We start from the raw sequence: 23212 nt of genomic DNA, 5'->3' as shown, positions 1-23212 counted from the left end.
GAGCAGAAGAGCAAAAAACGAAGTGCTTGAATCAAGATGTTCTAATGTACTGACTGTTTGTGGTTTTGTTTTTTTTGTGTTTTTTTGGAAAGGTGTTCTGGAGACTTGGAGGATGATTTAAATATAACCAGTGTGAAGTACTTGGAATCCACACGGCCACAGATGTCCTTTTTATGTCGTATCCGACGGGCAGTGATTACTGTAGCACATAGACTGTCACTTTTGCTTCTAGGTAACTTTGCTTACTACTACGGTTGTTTGTTTTTTCCTTTAACGGGCTACTCTACCTAGATTGCTATATTTATTTAAAGTGTCCTCCTTTGGCTGTGCAGACTTTCCGTAATTTTCTTAACTTTGCCATGCTCATCTCCATCTACATTAGCTTGCACAGCTGCTGCTCCATTGCCTTCCTGTAGACCAGGAGTAGGACACTGGAGTCCTGTAGTGTTATAATGGTGGCTGCACAGTTAGTGAAACTCATAACTGCTGATGTACCATTGTATGTCTTCATGACAAGATTCCTGTATTGCTGATGCGTCACTCCTTGCAAAGACTGCAATGGAAACTGCAGCTGGTTAGATTTATTAGTACTTCTGTGATATTTAAACCAGACTGGTGTCTGGAGGTCATGTGACAAAAGCAGGACAGTCCGCAACTTTGAATCATATGTATGCTATAGCCACCTTTATTGAGACAAGAAAAGACTTTTTATTATAAATTACACTTTACATGATATTAAATTGGGAAAGTCATGAACCGCTCTGAACTGTTCCCTGTCTCCCTCAAAGGAAAATGAAACGTACCCTTCACAGAACCGCATTATACTAAGGAGGAGTTAGTATATTACTAGCATTTTTTTTAAACTTTGTATATAATATACATATGTATCACCATGTTAAGGCTACATGAAAATAGACTTTATCCGTTCACCACTTTAAAAAGGGGCTGGAGGGACAATCAGAAGCCACAATATCTTAGATTGTGGCTGACATCTCTCTCCCCAGCAACACACCCCCTAGCTTTCAGCTGGGGCTGTGCGACAAACCCCAGAACTCCAAAGAAAATACCCTGGGTAATAGGTCATCTTTCTGATCACTTTAGTTCTTCATTTACTTTGTGAAGGTAAGAGGCAGATGATCACTCAAACAGCATTGTACTGTAATAACGGGGGAGGTGGGATGTTTGACCACTAGTGATGAATTCATTGGGAACTTCATTTAAATGATCTGCAAGCTCTGTAAACCAGCCATTGACAAATATCTTGCTAAAAAGAGTGCATTAAATCATACATGGATGTAAAACAAGCATATCAATTGATGGGTAGCTTCCACAAGTGTGTAAAGTATAAAAAACTTTTTTTTTGTAATCTAGGTATTGCTGTGGTTTTTGGAGTCCTTCGATATATGCGATACCGTTGGAAAAAGGAGGAAGAAGAAACTAAACAGATGTATGACTTGGTGGTAAAAATAATAGGTAAATTATGATTTAACACTTTTTTTTAGACTAATTTTAGGGAACTTTTTTGTTTAAGATTATTCAGTCGCCAGCAAAATACTGAATTGTCTAATGAAATATCAACAGTTAAAGAGCAGAGGACACACTAAGTGACCACAAATTCATTTTGTCTTGACTGCTAGCGACTACTAGAATTTTTTTATTGGACATCTTTCCAAAATACAGTAACAAGTGATACTAGTACTTTTGCCCCACTAATTTGCATACTAGCAGAGCTGGCAGTATGGTTTGTTCATATACATTTATGACTTATTCATATACCATAATATTGGAAAAAATTTGTTCGTTTTTCTTGCACATTTGCTGCACCTGTATTTTATATTGTGTGTAGTTATGTCAAATGAACAGCTATCGAGGGAAACTAATGCAAATCTATACCCAACCATGTACTGGCTACCAGTAGCATCAAGAAATCTAGGAAAGTTTTGATGTCCTTTTACTAAAGTAATGATAACTAGTTTGTTTTTTTATTTATTTATATATTTTTTTAAGTTTTTATAGAATTGTCTGCGTTACAAATGGTTTATCACAGAGGAAAATGTTTACAGTAGCTATGGTGTCAAACTTATGTTGGTACTTGTCTGTTTGCTTTACCTTCAGATATATTAAAAAGTCACAATGAAGCTTGTCAAGAAAGCAAAGAACTAGAGACATTTACACCAATCCCACATGTGAGAGATTCATTGATACCTGCTTGTGACAGGTATGTTTCAGTTCTTGCAATTGTCTGCTTCATGAAAACAAAATATTCATCCACGCTCAGATTTATAAAAAAAAAAAATCTTCACTTCTATCATTGCTGTGGAACTCTTGTCTTTCTATTTGTGACCGTTGTCATTTTTTCAGTAGCTTTTATATTAAACTTGTATTTAACACGAATCTAAGGGAATTGCACAAGATAGGGAAAAATAACACGTGATATAATGTTGTAGTCAATTCACTTGGTCCGTTGTATATGAATAACTACTTTAAAACATGATTCGGGATGGAGAATTGCCCCCTTTAGATGGTCAAAAGATTTAGAGCTGCTAGCAGCTGAGATACACCTTAACAACCCAGTTAGTTTGGTCTCTCCATTACATTTAAGCTTGTAAGGAATAAAGTATTTGTTCTGCAGGTAGGCTAAACACCGCCCCCCCCCCCCCCCAAATAAAAACAAAAAAAACTATCCATTTTATATGATAATCTTTCCTCAGATAATTTTATTAACCTCAAAATTAAGTGAAATTCTGATCTTCGACACTACCTTACTCAAAGCTTCACTCCTTGATGCTAAAGCAGACCTGGCCACCCTGCAGCTCTCCAGCTGTTGTGAAATTAAAAGTCCCAGCATGCCTTGCCAGCTATTTTCTGGCTATCTACTGGCAAAGCATGCTGGGACTTGTAGTTTAATAACACCTGGAGAGCCACAGGCTGGCCATGCCTGCGCTAAAGGGTCAAAGGACACCTCATGTACTAGATACTGAAAAATTGAACTGTACATTTTACTCACGTAACATATGTATTTTATATTATGCACTTGCTGCTTACGCCCTTGCCCATTATGATTTGTAATATCTGTATTCCTTGCCTGTTGCATGTCTTTAATATCAAGTTATTGATCTCTTGTACAATCGATCAATTATTTCTTAGCATATGGGGATGTGTTTATCTTTTGTTTGTAGCTTCTAGTTGCTTGTAGTGTTTGTAATGTAAAATTCACTGGTTAATCATAACCAGAATGAGGAATAGTGAGAGCTGGACTTTTTCATTCTTCTATAAGAAGAGTGTTTTTTCTTTTGTCTACAGTTCAGAGGGAACAGTTGTATTGAAGCCAGATACAGGGTAAAAGATATAATAAAGATATAATAGTAAAAAAAAATTCTTCCTCCTTCTGGCTCCATTAAAAGTTCCCTGTGCAACTGAGTGAAGACCTGCTCTCTTACCATACTTGTTGGTAGCCGTAATAAGACTTTTACCGCTTCACCAGACCGTGTTGGCACCATCTGTGCATGCATGAACTTGCTGGCTTGCTCATGCACACTGCACTGGAAGTGGAAACTCGAACTTGGGCTTTCAGTTTGATTTGTCAAAAAGAGAGAAAAAGAAATTAATTTAAAAATAACATATAAAGGAAGAAAAACAAAACTTTTTTTAAAATAAAAATAAAGGGAAAAAATGTTTTTAAATGAAGCATATTTTCCTGTGGGAACTTCTATCGTTCTGAGACACCAATAGGAGCACGCTATTCGTACTGCTGCTAGCCGTGATAAATAGGTTGAACAGTGCTTTGCAAAGGGATGCTTCGCCAGAGGCTATAGTCTTCACCAACCTGGGGGCTTTGGGAAATAGGACAAATCCCTGAACTGTATTTTTTGACGGATCTAGGGCTTTTCTCCTTATAGACCTTATAGTCTTATTTAGAGAGATCACTTTTACGAATATTTGTTAGCGGTACTGATATTCTTCAATGTGCAAATTGGCTCATTTATTTGGAGAATTGCTGCTATTTGTAGGTGGCAGTAATAATCTCTGTGCTTTCCCACAGCTTTCTATCCTAAACTTCTCACTGTACCAATCATCCATTCGACCCTTCACAACCTGGCATTTCATAATGCTATTGTCACAAGTTCTGTAAATTGCTGAGTGAATAGCTGCTCATGCTAGGGCTTTCAAACCTCATAAGATCAGCAGCAACAAGCTGTGCAGTTGGAGCTGTATATTGCAGAAGACACACAACTAGCTGTAATTTTGTTAAGAAAGTAGTAGGTACTTTTATTTACATTTTACACATTGAAAATGATGTCAATATGCCTAAAGGTTATCATTTGTCAAAGTTCATGTGGCTACATCACTCAACTCTTGTTTTCTCCCCTATCCATTCTTACAAAAGAAAAAAAATGAAGAAAGTGTGGGAACGAGCAGTTGAGTTTTTGGCTGCAAATGAGTCTCGTGTCCGTACTGAAACCCAGAAAATTAACGGTGCAGACTTCCTTGTGTGGAAATGGATTCAGCCTTCCACATGTGAAAAACTTTCGGCCATACCTTCTAAAGTGTGGCAAGGACAAGGTATGTTAGTGTTTTTCTTTTTAACCTGTCTGACAATTTCCATGTTATGCTCCTTTCACCCTGGATTAACATTCTCTCATAACATTGCATTGTGCTATTTCATGAATTATTTCCTCTTGTCCATTAGTTTATGCTTCTTTGTCGATTTGTAAAATGTATACAGAAATATTCCTTAGATTCTGTAGTAAGTGTAGGGTGTTTATATTTCATATCATATCTGTAAAACAGAAGCTGGAGCCATTCAAAAAAACAAATCAACTTTTTTCTTTCATTAAATAGGCACTAAATACTGATTCACACACATTCTCATCCCATGTGTACCTTTTGGAGAAAGCAGAAAATCTATATATGGAGCTCACAAGAACTGATAATAATTTGAGATAATATACCAGAATTCTTGTCTTTAAGCCTATTGATGCACACTGTAGCCTGTTCTGTCTTAAATGGCTGAGAACAGGAGAAAATAGTTTAAACACTCCTGTATAACTATTGTAAATACACTACAATTACCCACAAAAGTATGTTCTAATGAAAGCTCTACTGTACATCCAATTCTAACATGTCAAGTTAAAATGCATTTTCCACTATTGTTTGGAGTCACTTAAATACGTTTTGTACTTGATAAGTATCATTATTTTTTTTTTTTTTTTTTTAAGTAGCTTTAATGAAAACAGATGTTTTCCTAAAATAAAATGCAAACCATCTTTCTTATTTTTTTTTGTTTTGCAGCTTTCCATTTAGATAAAAGAAATTCTCCTCCAAATAGCCTGACTCCATGTTTAAAGATACGCAACATGTTTGATCCAGTTATGTAAGTAAATTGCAATTTTTTAAAATGCAAAAGTAATCATTACATGGAAGAAAAGTTTATTGTGGTGAAATAGTATATGATCAATTGGGCATTATGTTGCGTTTATATATTCATGTAAAGGTTTGCTCTAAAGAAAGGCACCTTCCTTTTGAACGTAGTGATTGAGCTGTGATGAAGTCTGTACCTTTCTGCCTGGGAAAAACATGATTCAACTTCATTTAATACCACCCTTCGTTATGAGTGACAACCCTCTCACAATATAGATTTCTGTTTCCTCATATCCTGCACAGAGTAGCATAAAAACTTTGTTTAGCCTATGTTCCCATGTACAAGGTAAAATTAAGCAAAAATATGAGGTTAGCATGCCTTTATTAACCCCTTCCTGCTAGTTCAATAGTCTACGACCTGGTACATGCCTATCATACAGAAAGAGATTTGCCTCAACCCATGAAATGCAAACTTCCCAAATTGTCCAACAATGACAGGACCTTTCTCCCCTTACTTGCAAGCAACAATATAAAATAACCACATACCTTATGTTTTTTATTAAAATTATGTAACACCCCCCCCCCCCCTCCTTTGTCTAAACCAGTGGTTCCTAATGCAGTCCTCATGGCCCCCTAATTCAGGTTTTAATGATATCCGTGCTTGAATAGCGTTGCTTTATTAAGTGCCGCAATCATTTTGATTTAACCACCTGTACACAAACCTGAATATCCACACAACCTGAAACGTTGGGAGGCCACGAGGACTGCATTTGGGAACAACTGGTGTAAACTTTGAGTCTGCCTAAAGTATGCATATTTGGCACCTCCTTATTTTTGAGAATAAGCAAATATATTTTCAAATAAACTACTTACCCCTGCAGTATGAAAGTAATTATTGGAATAATGGAAACACACACTTGGTGGCCTCTTTATTAGGTACACCTGCTCGTTAATGATTAGCCAAATTGTGGCAGCAATTCAATAAAAGCATGGAGACATTGTCTAGAGATTCACTTGTTCAGACCAAATATATCACATTTCTTCCTCCATTCTAAGTGACTGACCGTGGAGTGAATACTGGTGCCAGGTGGGATGGTTTGAGCATCTCAAACTGCGGATCTCCTGGGATCCTACCGCACAACAATCTCTAGAATTTAGAGGATGGTGCTTGAAAACATCCAGTAAAATGGAAAATGCCTTGTTAATGAGTGAGGTCAGAGGAGAATGGCCAGATTGGTTCAAGTTGACAGGAAGGTGACTAACTAAAATAACCATGCATTAACGGTACTATGCAGAAGAGCATCCCTGAATACACAGCACATCGAAATTTGACGTGGCTGGGCTACAGCAGCAAAAAAAAAACCACACTGGGTTCCACTACGTCAGCTAAGAACAGGAAACAGGCTACAGTGGGCACAGGCTCACCAAACCTGTACAGTTGAAGATTTGAAAAAGTTGCTTTGTCTGATGAACCTCTTTGTGCTGCAACATGCAGATGGTAGTGTTAGAATTTTGCTTACATCATGAATCCATGGATGTATATTTCCTTATGTCAATGATGAAGGTTGGTTGTGGTGCAATAATAGTGTTGAGAATGTTTTCTGGCACACATGAGGCCCCTTAATACTAATTGAGCATAGTTTAAAGGCCGCTTTGTACCTGAGTATTGTTGCTGACCATGGTACATCTCTTTATGACCACAGTCTACCCATCTTCTAATAGTGTTATCCTGTTGGAAGTAGCCATGTCACAAAGCACATGTCCTCTTAAGCAGAGTCCATGAACATGTTGAGTTCAGTGTGCTCCAAGGGCCTTCAGTCACCAGATTTCCATCCAGTAGAGCACCTTTGGGGTGTGGGGAAACGGGAGATTTGTGGCATGAAGGTGCAGCTAACAAATCTGCAGAAACTGCTTCATGGTATTATGCGATAATGGACCAGAATCTCTAAAGAATGATTACAGCATCTTGTTGAATCCATGACGCAAAGCATTCAGACTGTTTTGGGGGCAAAATGGGATGCTACCCACTGCTACAAATGTGCACATAATAAAGTGGCCACTAAGTGTTTGTTTACATTTACCTATTTCTATATAATGCCCATTAATCAAATATATTTACTCCATTATGCTACAGTAAGAGTTCCCCAAAGCAAAAACGTAACTGGTTAGACTGTGAAATAAAAGGCATATATCCTAAGTATTAACTTTTTTTTTTTACTCCTTTTTTTTTTTTTTAAAACCGTGTCTGACAACCAAAAATGTAGCATAATTATAGAAGCGTAGTGGATTTTTTTTTCTCCCCCAACCCCCTCCCAATAACTTCCAATAAGTGGGGACCTTTTGAAGTGTCACAAATGTTCCCTACAAGTCTTCTCTGTTCCAGCACTTTTATATATCAAATATAAATGGAATGAATACAGGGCTGTTACATGGCTCTTCTTGTACTTCTCCATTGACTGCTCTGCATTTAGATTGCACCAAATGTGGGGCCAGGAATTAGACAGAACATTGAGTGCTGCTCGGCACCTTTACTCATATGCAGAGCAGCCCTTTTCAGTGAGCGTTTATAAACATAGTAGATATATTTCCTGTTCTGGACATTTCTAGATGAGTTTGGCAGTTGAGGATTAGAGAACTTACTGGTGCTAAGTGAAGGTAGCAGAATAAAAAGGAGCACTGTATTGTTAAAGTTACTGGCAGGTATTTCAACTTCTCCTTTAGGGAAATGCATTTTTACAGAACTATTGTATTCACATGACTATCCACTATTTTGTTGCAGGGAAATTGGAGATCATTGGCATTTGGCAATTCAAGAAGCAATTTTGGAGAAGTGTAGTGATAATGAAGGGATTGTTCACATTGCAGTAGATAAAAATTCCCGTGAGGTAATTGTGAATTAATTTCTTGAGATTTCTCAGCAATAAACTGTTTTCCCTATTAACAAATGTAAAACTTGTTTTTGCAGGGTTGTGTATATGTTAAATGTTTATCTCCAGACTATGCAGGAAAGGCTTTCAAGGCTCTTCATGGCTCCTGGTTTGATGGTACGAAAGACTAGTACGCAGTTTCAAATCAATTAATGCTACTAATTAAGTTAAGCCGCCTTTTAACACTTTTTCTTCTTTATTCACTTACACAGGAAAGTTGGTGACTGTGAAATACTTGCGATTAGACAGATACCATCATCGCTTTCCTCAAGCTCTTACATGCCACACTCCTTTGAAGCCATTAAACAAACATATGAACTCTATGTCACAGTTAAATATTCCAACAGGCACATCAAATTTTCAGTCATGAGAAACCCCTTCAACCACAATGACTGTTATTTGCAGCAGGGGTGGAGGTCCTGACTGGCACCTGTCTTCCTTTTTTTTTTTTTTTTCCCCTGTTGATTTTTCACCATCTTCATCAGTATATCACATTTTCCAGTTGAAAAAAACATGTCATTTGGATATGTGATAAATGAGCATCCAAAGGACATTACTAGCATAACAGTAAATAAGTGTTGGAATACAATGGCTTACATTGCATCTTGTTTATAGATGACGCCGTTTTTTTTTGTTTTTTTCTAAAGACCATTTTCAAATGTTAATGGTTTGTTTGTGAACCAGATGACTGTTTTCTTAAATTGAAAAGCAGAAGATAATTTATTGAATTCCTATGGGATCCTACGACTTTTTTTCCATATATAAATATTATATACCCTAATAGTAAAACTGTAAATTTTGAGGTGAAACATTGTGACTTCTGCTGCTGTAGATAGTGATTGTGTTGCAGCTGAAGTACAGGTAATATCTGGCTTTGGTTATTGAGACAGGAAATGGGAAAACACATACTGACCTTTTGTATTTAAATGTAAGTGATGGTGGCGGAAAAAGTCTTGTGCAAATGTCTGCTTAAAAGCAGTAAATAAGCTTCCTATTTTATTCATAACATAATGTTATTTTATATAATAAATTGGCTGCACCATCTCATTAAGGTCAAACAGCCAATTACCTTTAAAAGTATTAGATAAAAGTTTAAAAATCTTTTCTAGGTTTTATATAAAATGTCTGACTTGGTTTCTTGTGAGGTCTGATACCAATTGTAAAGATTCAAATTATTGTGAGCAATAAATAAGCAATTGGCAGATGCTGGACAATTTATTTTGTGAAATGATGTATTTATTCAAACACGAGGACTGTGACAAAACGTATGGTTGGTATTTCAATATTTCTCAAATGTTTTAGTTTTTCAATGTTTGCTTTCTTCATATAGAAGATGTAAAAATCAAGCAGATGAATTTCGCTACCCTCATGTATGTTGCTATATTGGGCTGTGACACCTAAACTTGTAGTAAATGTACAGAAAAGGAAGTTGCTTGTGTTCCTCACTATTAAAGTTTCTTTTCTTATTAAAAGGAGCAGTCATTCTACTTCGTTTTGTATATCGTACATGGCAAAGTTGTGTTCTTACAGATAAAACACTTCTTGCCTGGACCAGGAGCTGTTGCTTTATAAAACAGTTTAGCTACACTTTGTTGCATTGCAATTGGTCTTGGAACACCTTTTATGCTATATTGTAACTAACAGACTATGTGACACGAGCACTTTCTTATTGATAGAATAATAAATTACAGCATCATATAATTCGGTCTTGGAGAGGATCTCCTGGCCTGTAGAAAGAGCCATGCTCACTTCATCAAGGTGATGATGCAATGTCGGCAAAGTATCTTGTTGGGTCAGATGTCCAGTCTTAAGGACAGAGTGGACCACCATGCAGACTTAGAAGTGTGGTAGGGTTTAACATGTTGCATACAATAGAGAAGTCAGTGTGCTCCTCTAACATTTGCTATTACAGCTAGTTCTTTTAAAGTCTGTTACATATGTATAAATACATATATGTACAATATGATAAAAACTGTTTATTGGATAATACAAATGTTGGGCACCAAGAGGGACTTTCCACTTTTAGTTCAGCCTTCGGGGATTTTTTTTTAATTTTTTTTATTACTTTTTCTTAGAATTCAGAGTAGTAGACAGTGTCAAGAGCTTGGGGGGGAAACCACAACATATTAAAGGTGACCACCCATGTTACAACACCTTTTTAATAAAATGCAAGTAGCTAAGCTGTAGCATAAATTTCTTGTTCATATCTTGCTTTTGTGTTACTAGCCAGAATAAATGTAGGATTTGGATAGTCCTTGGTACACCTGGGCCATTCCACCAGTTTCAATTCCACCAATCTCCTGTAGAAAAAGTAGCCAGCAGAGGAAAGCACTGCTAGCATGACTGGGCACCAGATTCAAACTTCAGGCTGCATAATATATACTGTGTAGTGCAGCTGATTGCATTGGACATAGCTTGTGTACAATCATAATGTTTGTTTAATGATATTGTCATATGAGCATTGTAGACAAAACATATTTCATTGTTACACTAATAACTTGTATTCAAATATATTACATGGATGAGCAACACAATAGAAAACATGGATGACCAATTGCTTGTATAAGAAGGGGGAAATTTACTAGAATGTCACGGTGTGAACGCCTATAATCATTTCTCGCCTTCTAGAATCTACTGGTAGCCATAATGCATGCATATGAGAATCTAAATTCCCTATTAATTGAGGGTATCTGTTATCTGAAGAAGTAGAGCCAATTAAAAAACCAAACCACTTTTAATGTCTTTAAATTCAGCAACCACAAAATACCCTAAAAAATGAATTCAAATATCCCTAGCCCAACAAAAAACGTTTGTTTTTTTTTGTTGCTGGGTTATTTAGTTTTATACAGATTAAAATCATTATCTCTTGCTAAACAATTAGATGAGTAAAATGAAAATAAACCATATATTAGCTATTCAATTTACATGCGCTCTTATGCCGTATCGTAAGCCAAGTATTTCCTCTTCTATCCTCCATGCAACCCTTTCTAGCTTTAGAAATGCCCCCAAGCAGTATATAGTGAGGCTCCTCATCCACTTTTTTTTTTTTTGGTCTCTAGTTATGTAGCTCAAGTAACATTATTTTCTGTAGTGTAGGGATTTACCCTTTGTGGTAATGAGGAGTGGATTGGTTAACCTGAGGAACACCAGCCTGCTACCTCCAGGAGCAAATCTAGTGTAACTGTTCAAATTTTGCACCAGTCAAGGACCTCTGCAGTATGCGAGAGCCAGATCGCAGGTCACAGGGTGCCAAATTGAGTTCCAGGCAGGAAGAGTTCTTGGAACAGCTCTAAAGTGTTTCCTGTTCTGGAGCAACATGTATTTTCCATCCCCAAGGAATCACCTTGAACAATTTAAGGAATTGATGACTAAATAATTTGTGACGAAGGGTACTGTCCACTTCAGACTCCATGGCAGCTCTAACTCATGAGATACACAACCTCAGATGATCTTTCCAATTTAATGCAACGTCTCTACACTTTACCTACTCAGCTGGGAAAGACAGAAAAGAAAGTTGGGGGAAAATAAAGACACCAGTAAAGTGTAGTGTTGGTATATGATCATGTTTATTAGGTTTAAATGTGATACCTTTATTCCTGGAGCAGCCTCCAGAAGGCCCTGGGTGGGGTTGTGTTGCTTCTCATGGCAAAGGGTTGCTCCCTGGGACCGCTATGATCCTCTGAGCAGAGAGCAGCAAATGCATGTGCTGGTTTTGAGCATGAGCAGTAAGGACATGTCCAGCATCCTGGTGCTTCATCAGATAGTGCCACTGTAGGGCTCCTGGGTAGTCCCAGGGGTTAGAAGCACTAGGTACCAGTGATAAAGAAGGAAGACAGGGCTGAGAAGGGGAGATATTATGGATCTGGATCCCACCCCAAAGAGCACTAGTATTGTGCTCTCAGAAGAATGTTTGTTAGATCAGGTTACATAGTGTATATCTCCATCTCAAATTTATTTTCTCTTGACTGCAACGCACAGGTATCTATGCATCCAATGACTTATTATACACCCCTGTGCCTTGTAAAAAAATATGCTTTGTTAAAAATATATATATATTTTGTTGTAAATAAGAAAACATGCAAGACTTCTCAGACCTTACAGTGCTTGTGATAAAAAAAAAAAAAAAAAGGATTGAGTGGAGACAATGCAAAAAGGCATTGGTTTTTTTTCTATTGTAAAGTTTCCCCAGATATGGTAACTGTCTGCAAGGACTAGACTATAGCGTTCACTTTGATCGTGAGGAGAGCGCTATGGCTGTGAGCTGCTGATCTTCTTTTTAATAGACTAGTTATGCTGCCTTTTGAAGGAAACTGGTTGAACGCCATGATCCAAAAGGTGACTGGAGGGAAAATTGCATCACTTGCCACATGATCTGAGGAGACAATTGACACAGTCAACAGTTCAAAGAGGTAATGAGATATTTTTGCCTGTCTGAATTAGTGAATACCAGGCCTGTACGTGTACCCAGGTAGTCCTTTCTAGGTCTAAGAGGCAAAGAAAGGAGGTCTAGACTTATTTATCCCAATGACTTGCAAGGAACTCATCCTGCCCTGATTGTAATTTTGTTTATACTTGGATCCTAAGAACTCAGGATCAGTGGGTAAGCGAGATTGTAGCTACAGGTTGCAAGATAGACTTTAGACTTCAAAAACAAATGGTTTTATAAGGTCAAGTATCTGCAGACTGTTGATTAGTGCCTGTTTTAGTACTATGGAGGCCAGTTACTTGCATAACAAGTAATTTCATCAGTCTTTATCAATTAAAGGGGGAAAGGATTTTACTCCCAATTAACATTTAGGAAGAAAGAAAATAACCACATTTCAATATGTGTGGGTATTTATGGAGATAGATATAAATATATTTTTGTTAGACATTTTGGTTACTACACTGAACTTCTCTTTATTTAGGTACTTTAGTTATCCTTTAGAATTTTCTGTGATTTCTAAAGGAACGTTTGGCTGTAGTTGATTTGGGCGCTGTGCGAATCCATGCCCATTTATTATACAATACAGATCTTTGGTCACTGACTGAGAAGCAGCAACAAGTATAAGGAAACAGCCTATCTTGTTAGAAAGTGACACCAGAGAAGTGAGCACAGCAGGAGATAAACGATAATAGTGCAGGGAAAATGGTGGCTCAGCTAAGACAGTCTCAAACAATGGGGGAGAAACATGCTCCCACGTGCAAAGTACTGTCCTTTCCTCTACACCCTGATAACCTGTAATGTTACCCACTGGGCTCTCTGATAAGAGATCTGGTGTAATGGCGCTTGCCTGTCTGTTCACCATATAATTATATTTGGCACAAGCATGGTGTTGCACAAACCTTCCTGTGGACCCATTAGTCTTGGAAGTCCCTTTTGTTAGAGTAGTGAAATTTAAAACAGAGAACAGCAAACACCGTTTGCTTATTTATGTAATAAGGTCTGCATAAACCAATATATAATCTTTTTCAACCACAAGGTACTGACACTATACGTAGCAGATTGTCACACTTTTATTGCATGCAGATAATTAATTCCCAACAGATAACACCTTTCACACCATTTATTTATATGCCACACCGCGACTACACTGTATGAAACAAGTGGTACAGGCACTTAATCTGAAATGCAGCCTACAATGAGCATGGTAACAGAACTGATGAAGAGCTGCAGCTGTACAGTGTGTTGCCCCCTGCTTCAGAGAAAATACCTGTTTCCTGAGGAAAAGCCCACCAATGTGCATAAAGACGGCTACTTTCAGATACCCTGATGCTGCAAGTAGTACAGACAGTCTGGGCACTCTTAGAAATAAAGCCACTCACACATACACTACCAAGAGACACAGAGTAGGAAAGTGTAGTACAATATGTTTTCATACATATTTCCAAAAACCTGAATAAAAAGGAAAGAGGGCAAGGGAAACAGCCCTAAAGAAAAATACTCTACTCCAGTGGTTCCTAAAGTTTTTCAATTTGTGGTACCCGTAGGGTCTCCATAATTTTTTAAGGCACCCCTCCAAAATAATTACTGAGCAGTCCCATTTTATAAGTAGTTGGGTCAAAATAATGTAATATGTATTTAGGTCAGAGCAGAAATACTTAAGTTGTTTGTAATTAATACACATAATTTTTCTTTTATATCTGTTTTTCAATTATATTTCTGTCAAAAGAACAGTTTACAGCTATCAGGAGGAATAAGATCAAACAAAATAAAACAATAAGTACAAAAACTCATCACCACTACACTGTCCCTTCATCCTTAACATATTGCCCATTCACCATTACACTGCACCCTCCTTTCTTTTCTCCTCCATCGCTGCTTCCTATCACTATTTTCCCCTCATTTCCTTTACTCACCTCACTTGGCCATCTTTCTTCCAGCTCCTCTCTGAATATGTCGGGCGTGATGACATCATTCACTGAGAAGGGAACAGGGAGGACGATGTTTGGTCCTGGCCGCAGCACCCCTGTGACAGCGCCGCTGCATCCCATGGAGCCGCGGCATCCACTTTGGGAACCGCACTTAACTAAAACTGAAGATAGCTCCTCCTGTGCCCCTCCCAGGGAGACTCTCATTCAACAGTTTAAGATTTAAAGTGCCCTAGCTCCAATTCCACCTACAATACCCTATTGTTGCAGTGAACCCCAATGGTAGGAAAGAAAAATTGAGTTTAGTTCCAAAAGCAGATGCAGCAAGAGCCAGTTGATTAGCCAGAACCACTATTCCTTTAGAAGAGGTGAATTAGGATATATGTTGTTCTTTTAGAAGGCACTGGTCCTCTAAGAGATCCTATAGATAGGAAGATAGAAAGTTGTTAAGTTGCTTTAAAAAAACTTCATATTTCCTCTGGAACTACCTTGAAATCAGGGACAGCTATGACTGCAGTGGCTAGAGCACTCCGACTATGAGACTCAGATGTCCATGAACATATTTCATGAAAAGCAAGTTACGCAGGGAGGGATTGATTTCTTTGTGAGGCATCACTGAATGCCATTACATTTTGAGCCAGAACTATGGCTTCAACGGTGATAGCTAGGAGTGCTCTCTGGCTGTGCCTATGGGTAGCAGATGCTCAATGTAAGAAATGCCTAGCTCGACTCTCTTTTGAAGGTTCTTTGCTTTTTTTTTTTGTGATAAACTAGACACCATCATTCACATTTTCTGGGTAAATCTAACTCAAGCGCAATCCTATCGAGCATTTGTGGAATGTGCTGGAAAAACAAGTCTGAGCCATGAAGGCCCTGCCTCGCAACTTACAGGACTTAAAGGATCTGCTGCTAATGTCTTGGTGCCAGATACTACAGGGCTCCTGTTACCTTATCTGTAAAATTATAAGGCCACAATCGTGCCCTTATATTAAGGTTTCATATATTAAACAGCATTCCACTATGTTAAATCTGTTAGGGGGATGGCATGGTGTTTGAGGGCCTACATTTTAAAGAGTATTAAAGCTATTAAGCTGAAATTTGGTGTGTGCCGGGTGTACTCAGACTGGCTTCATTTGCGAGTACAAATATGGCTGGCTATCTCGCTAACAAAATTACTTCTGTGAGCAGGAGAAATTAGCCATATTTTCTAGCCAAAAGTGGGCTGTTTAGTGTTATTTGGCTGAAGGGGGGCACACTATACGAGTATTAGCCCTGCCACCGGTCTCATTTCAGTTTAATCCCTCAGAGCGGTGTCTGAGGTGGCTGTTACAGAGCCCATTTAAACCTCCTAATTTAAAACTGCTCTGTGCTGTAGCTAAAACACTGATCATAGGGACTAGCGTACGAAAAACAAATTAAGCACCTAAGTAATGTTGTCAGCTTAAGTTAACTATGGCCACATCATTTTCTAAAACCATGAGAAAATGATGCATACTACATTTCTGATGAAGGCAGAAGCATTAAACCCAAAAAATGTTCCAGTCCAAACTAGCTCCTCTACAGCAGCATGTATGATGGTCTTGTGTTAATCCTTGATTAATGCCTATGGTCAGCCTAGCACTACTTGTGAAGTATGGCCACTATAATGCACATAATGACCCGAGCTCCTGAACTGTCCTGGGTAGTCCTCACAGCAGTCTATGCTCCGGCGGACTACTATTGTAGTAACGTGTGATAATCCCAGTTGAACTGAAGCCGCTACAAGCATTATTCCTTCTTGGACAACATCTGGCATGTCTGCATCTGGCACAGACACACTGACTACCTGGTACTTGAGTAGCGCAAATGGTGCCGAGCAGCAGCCACAACCCAGAACTCCAGAGCTGCATCCTGGGACATCCAGAACCAGGAGGAGACGTTGAGGTAAATATTGTGGCACAGGGAGGAGGATAGACGATATCTGCACGTTGGACAGTCCGCTATGGATACGGTTAAGATAAGAATCTCAGCTGGCCAGGCTTTAGTGTGTGCCGATCATTTATATGATGCTGCGAATATGAGAGTACATTTGGAGCATAGGGCAGATGGTACAGATAGCAGTGCCTGTACTCCTGAGTTACAGATCAGGTCATGCAAGGTCAGTGTTGTCTGACAGGCACCTCTGTACAGCTGTACACACTACATCTCTTTTCGTTTATTGCTGAAGGTGCTACGTACAACCTCTGTCTCCAGTCCAGCACTCTGATCGATCTCTTAAATGACCAGGCCTGTGACTCTCACTGTCTCCCAGTGTAAAAAAAATTCTAGTTTAGAAGGAGTATTGTATTCTGACAAGACTGCTCGTTCCTGATATATTAAACTGGTTAAAGACGAGTCCCTCATTTGTGTGTCTGGAAGGAGCATACATGTTGTCGGTTTACTCTGCAGAAACTTCTGCCACTGTGGGCCAGCTGGGAATAGATTATTATATACTATTTATGCTGTTTGGGTAGTTATGTGAGAAGAAGGTGTTACAGAGGTTTGTGGATATATTGGGATGATAGAGATTATTGAGAAGCATGCATCAGACAATAAAATGAAGAAACATATAAAGAAACAAAAACATATAGACGTATGTGAGTATATAATGTAAAAGGACATATATTACATTACAACTTATACCGCATGTTGCTTGGGACAGTATGTAAAGTTTATTAAGATAAAATATTGATGTGATCTATACATCTATACATAGTTGTTTTGATAAATTTAAAAATGTGGATTCATTTTTTTAAAACACAATTTAGAATACAATTATTTGCTGTCCTCTTCCTGTTTTAAGGTTTGTTTATATCATACCTGAGCTTGTTGAATGGACTCATCATAGACCATCAAACCCATATTTTACATATTTCAAAGGACCAGAGCAAATTGTGGAAAATCTGGGATAATTTAAAAAGAAACGTTTAATGACTTAAAAAATTCAAGCAAACTATGGGAAAACAGACAAGACATTTTGAAACTGACCAGACTGTATTAAAATGTTGTACAATGTCCTCATATTAGGTTTTACGTGAAAAATAACATCTGCACAGTAAATGTTACCTTGGGTGGGGATAATTGCCCTTATACATGCAAACATATACGCATGGCACCGCTGCCTGCCACAACATACATACTGCGAGCCACCACTGCCTGCCAGATCATACATACATACTGCATGCCACCACTGCCTGCCAGATCATACATACATACATACTGCATGCCACCACTGCCTGCCAGATCATACATACATACTGCACGCCACCACTGCCTGCCAGATCATACATACATACATACTGCATGCCACCACTGCCTGCCAGATCATACATACATACATACTGCATGCCACCACTGCCTGCCAGATCATACATACATACATACTGCACGCCACCACTGCCTGCCAGATCATACATACATACTGCATGCCACCACTGCCTGCCAGATCATACATACATACATACTGCATGCCACCACTGCCTGCCAGATCATACATACATACTGCACGCCACCACTGCCTGCCAGATCATACATACATACTGCATGCCACCACTGCCTGCCAGATCATACATACATACATACTGCATGCCACCACTGCCTGTCGCAACATACATATTGCACAACACCGGTGCCTTCCCCTACATACATATTGCACAACACCGCTGCCTGCCCCAACATACATACATACATACATACATATTGCATGGTACCGCTGCCTGCCACAACATACATACTGCGAGCCACTACTGCCTGCCAGATCATACATACTGCGAGCCACTACTGCCTGCCAGATCATACATACTGCGAGCCACTACTGCCTGCCAGATCATACATACTGCATGCCACCACTGCCTGCTAGATCATACATACATACTGCATGCCACCACTGCCTGCTAGATCATACATACATACATACATACTGCATGCCACCACTGCCTGCCAGATCATACATACATACTGCACGCCACCACTGCCTGCTAGATCATACATACATACTGCACGCCACCACTGCCTGCTAGATCATACATACATACTGCACGCCACCACTGCCTGCCAGATCATACATACATACTGCATGCCACCACTGCCTGTCACAACATACATATTGCACAACACCGCTGCTTGCCCCAACATACATACATACATACATACTGCATGCCACCACTGCCTGCCAGATCATACATACATACATACTGCATGCCACCACTGCCTGCCAGATCATACATACTGCACGCCACCACTGCCTGCCAGATCATACATACATACTGCATGCCACCACTGCCTGCCAGATCATACATACATACATACTGCATGCCACCACTGCCTGCCAGATCATACATACATACTGCACGCCACCACTGCCTGCCAGATCATACATACATACTGCATGCCACCACTGCCTGCCAGATCATACATACATACATACTGCATGCCACCACTGCCTGCCAGATCATACATACATACATACTGCACGCCACCACTGCCTGCCAGATTATACATACATACATACATACTGCATGCCACCACTGCCTGTCGCAACATACATATTGCACAACACCGGTGCCTTCCCCTACATACATACATATTGCACAACACCGCTGCCTGCCCCAACATACATACATACATACATACATATTGCATGGTACCGCTGCCTGCCACAACATACATACTGCGAGCCACTACTGCCTGCCAGATCATACATACTGCGAGCCACTACTGCCTGCCAGATCATACATACTGCGAGCCACTACTGCCTGCCAGATCATACATACTGCATGCCACCACTGCCTGCTAGATCATACATACATACTGCATGCCACCACTGCCTGCTAGATCATACATACATACTGCATGCCACCACTGCCTGCCAGATCATACATACATACTGCACGCCACCACTGCCTGCTAGATCATACATACATACTGCACGCCACCACTGCCTGCTAGATCATACATACATACTGCACGCCACCACTGCCTGCCAGATCATACATACATACTGCATGCCACCACTGCCTGTCACAACATACATATTGCACAACACCGCTGCTTGCCCCAACATACATACATACATACATACATATTGCATGGCACCTCTGCCTGCCAAAACATACATACATACTGCACGCCACCACTGCCTGCCAGAACATATATACATACATACGTACTGCACGTCACCACTGCCTGTGAGAAAATAAATTCATTCATTCATACATACATACATACTGGACCTCACCACTGCCTTCCAGAACATAAATATGTACAGTCATGGCCTAAAGTTTTGAGAATGACACATATATTGGTGTTCACAAAGTTTGCTGCCTCAGTGTTCTTAGACCTTTTTGTTAGATGTTGCTATAGTACACTGAAGTAAAATTACAAGCATTTCATAAGTGTCAAAGGCTTTTATTGACAATTACATTAAGTTTATTCAAAGAGTCAATATTTGCAGTGTTGACCCTTCTTTTTAAAGACCTCTGTAATTCGCCCGGGCGTGCTGTCAATCAACTTCTGGGCCACATACTGACCGATGGCCGCCCATTCTTGCCTAATGCTTGGAGTTTGTCAGAATTTGTGGGTTTTTGTTTGTACACCCGCCTCTTGAGGATTGACCACAGGTTCTCAATGCTATTAAGGTCTGGGAAGTTTCCTGTCCATAGACCCAAAATGTTGATGTTTTGATCCCTGAGTCACTTAGTTATCACTTTTGCCTTATGGCAAGGTGCTCCAACATACTGGAAAGGGCATTGTTCGTCACCAAACTGTTCTTGGATGGTTGGGAGGAGTTGCTCTTGGAGGATGTTTTGGTACCATTCATTAATCATGGCTGTGTTCTTAGGCAAAATTGTGAGTGAGCCCACTCCCTGGGCTGAGAAGCAACCCCACAAATGAATGGTCTCAGGATGCTTTACTGTTGTCATGACACGGGACTGATGGTAGGAAGAACAATGATTTCAAGCACCACCCTCCTTTTAAAGCTTCCAGTCTGTTATTCTAATTCAATCAGCATGACAGAGTGATCTCCAGTGTTATCCTCGTCAACACTCTCACCTGTGTTAAGGAGAGAATCACTGACCTGATGTCAGCTGGTTCTTTTGTGGCAGGGCTGAAATGCAGAGGAAATGTTGTTTTTGGGATAAAGTTCATTGTCATGGGAAAGAGGGACTTTGAAATTAATTGCAATTCATCTGATCACTCTTCATGACATTTTGGAGTTGTGACAGGATGGATCGCCTATGCCACCCTGTCTGTTGTTGCTGGGAACCGGCTGGGCTTACTTTTGCCACCGTCCCCTTTCATTTTTCCGAATACGTCCCTCCTGCTGCAGTGTAAGGAGCCTGGTGCCACCACTGGGCTCCTTTATGGCGCCCAAAACCACGTTCCTTCTGGGTAAGTATCACTGCTGAGGTACCCCCTTGCTGGTGTACCTGGGCTGGTACTCTGGACCTCTTACCCAGGGTTGCTGTGGATGGATTCCCCCTGGCCTATCACACTGACCAGAGTTGCAGGGTAGCAGGCAGAGTGGTGGTACTGGAGAGTTGGGTCCAACCTCAGAAACAGCCGGAGAATGGATTCGATTTAGGGTCTAATCTGCAGGTCACAGGAATACAGCAATATTGAAGATGGTTTCAAGCAGGTCTTTGAAGCAAGTGATGTTTATTTTCTCTCACACTGGTTGAAGGTACCAGGTGATCAGGTCAGAAGGAACATCAGACTGATACATTTCAGTGTACAGGAAAGTGCTTTTTATACTAATTTGGACACAGGCTATTTTTACAATCAGGTTGCGATGTGTTTACACAAACATGGATTTACATGCATTGCAAAGCCAACAATATTTACACTTATCTGTGATATCTTAAAAACCTTGCTGTGACTTGCTGCATCTTATTTCAGAGGCAGGAGATCTACTAGCAAGTCCAAAGGTCTAATTGACATGAATACTTTCTTCAGACAGTCGCAGAATACACATTCCCAAAGAAAGGTACAAACCCCAAACAAGCCATTTCCCCACATCACAATACACAAAAGACCTCCATCCACAAAGGCTTATTGTATCAGATAAACACCTCCAGAAACAATGCATCTCCTCTAGCAAGGCTAAACAAGAAACAAATTTCTTCCCCTGGTCTCAGAAATTAAGGATTTCCCTTGCCAAAATATATACAACATCAAAAATAAGTGCATGTGCAATTATATAAATAAGCGCCCTGCGCTATTTTCTTTAAATAAATTCATACAATAAGTTATTTATAAGTTATCCAGTCACAGGAGTACAAATTGCCATCATAAAAACTGAGGCAGCAGACTTTTTGACAATGAATACTTATGTCATTCTCAGAACTTTTGACCATGACTGTACTGCACCCCACCACTGTCTGCAAGAACATACAGAGATAGTGCACGCCACCACTGCCTGCTATAACATATATAAATACTGCATGCCACCACTGCCTATATACATGCACATATATACATACATACTGCACCACTTCCAGCCCAGAATATATATATATATATATATATATATATATATATATACTGCACTGCACCACTGTCTGCCAGAACATACATACATACTGCACCAGACCACTGCCTACCAGAACATACACACATTTTGCAACCCACCACTCCTGCCAGAACGAACATACATACACACTGCTCCCCACCACTGTCTGCCAGGACATACGTAGATACCCCACCATTGCCTACTAAAACAGACATACATACTGCACCTCACCACTGTCTGCCAGAACATACATACATACATACATACTGCACCTCACCACTGTCTGCCAGAACATACATACTGTATTGCACCACTTCCTCCCAGAATATATATACAAACATACTGCACTGCACCACTGTCTGCCAGAACATAGAGATACTGCATGCCACCACTGCCTGCCAGAACATATATACATACATACTGCACCACTTCCTAGAATATATATACATACATACTGCACTGTACCACTGTCTGCCTGAATATACATACATACTGCAGGTCACCACTGCCTGCCAGAGTGAACATACATACATATACTGCACCTCACCACTGTCTGCCAGAACATACATACATATACTGCACCTCACCACTGTCTGCCAGAACATACATACATATACTGCACCCCACCACTGTCTGCCAGAACATACATATACTGCACCCCACCACTGTCTGCCAGAACATACATACATATACTGCACCTCACCACTGTCTGCCAGAACATACATACATATACTGCACCTCACCACTGTCTGCCAGAACATAAATACATATACTGCACCTCACCACTGTCTCCCAGAACATACATACTGCATCCCACAACTGCCTGCCAGAACATACCCACATTTTGCACCCCACCACTTCTGTCAGAACATACGTAGATACCCCACCATTGCCTACTAGAACAGACATACATGCTGCATCCCACAAATCTGTCTGCCAGAACATATATACATGTGTGATATGTGACCAAAGCTGGTGCGTAGGAGGTGAAGTTTGAAACATTTTTTTTTTTTAAAGAAACATAGGTGCAAAGGGGGTGACAAGT

General features: G+C 39.8%; 1 protein-coding gene across 1 annotated transcript in view; it reads left to right on the top strand.

Annotated features, from left to right (window-relative positions):
* Window positions 1-9504, top strand: part of LEMD3 (LEM domain containing 3) — a 29234-nt gene extending 19730 nt beyond the window's left edge. Inside the window, exons 6-13 of the mRNA XM_075209449.1 lie at window positions 93-232; window positions 1372-1473; window positions 2116-2218; window positions 4388-4563; window positions 5293-5374; window positions 8141-8246; window positions 8327-8405; window positions 8501-9504. Of these exons, the coding sequence (XP_075065550.1) occupies window positions 93-232; window positions 1372-1473; window positions 2116-2218; window positions 4388-4563; window positions 5293-5374; window positions 8141-8246; window positions 8327-8405; window positions 8501-8658 (946 nt within the window). The 3' untranslated portion in view covers window positions 8659-9504. The remainder of the gene's footprint in view (window positions 1-92; window positions 233-1371; window positions 1474-2115; window positions 2219-4387; window positions 4564-5292; window positions 5375-8140; window positions 8247-8326; window positions 8406-8500) is intronic.
* The last annotated feature ends 13708 nt before the right edge of the window (window positions 9505-23212 follow it).

The sequence above is a fragment of the Mixophyes fleayi genome, chromosome 4 (assembly GCF_038048845.1).
Source record: "Mixophyes fleayi isolate aMixFle1 chromosome 4, aMixFle1.hap1, whole genome shotgun sequence".
Lineage (NCBI taxonomy): Eukaryota > Metazoa > Chordata > Amphibia > Anura > Limnodynastidae > Mixophyes > Mixophyes fleayi.
Note: the sequence above shows the minus strand (reverse complement) of the source record. Positions and strands in the feature narration are given on the sequence as shown.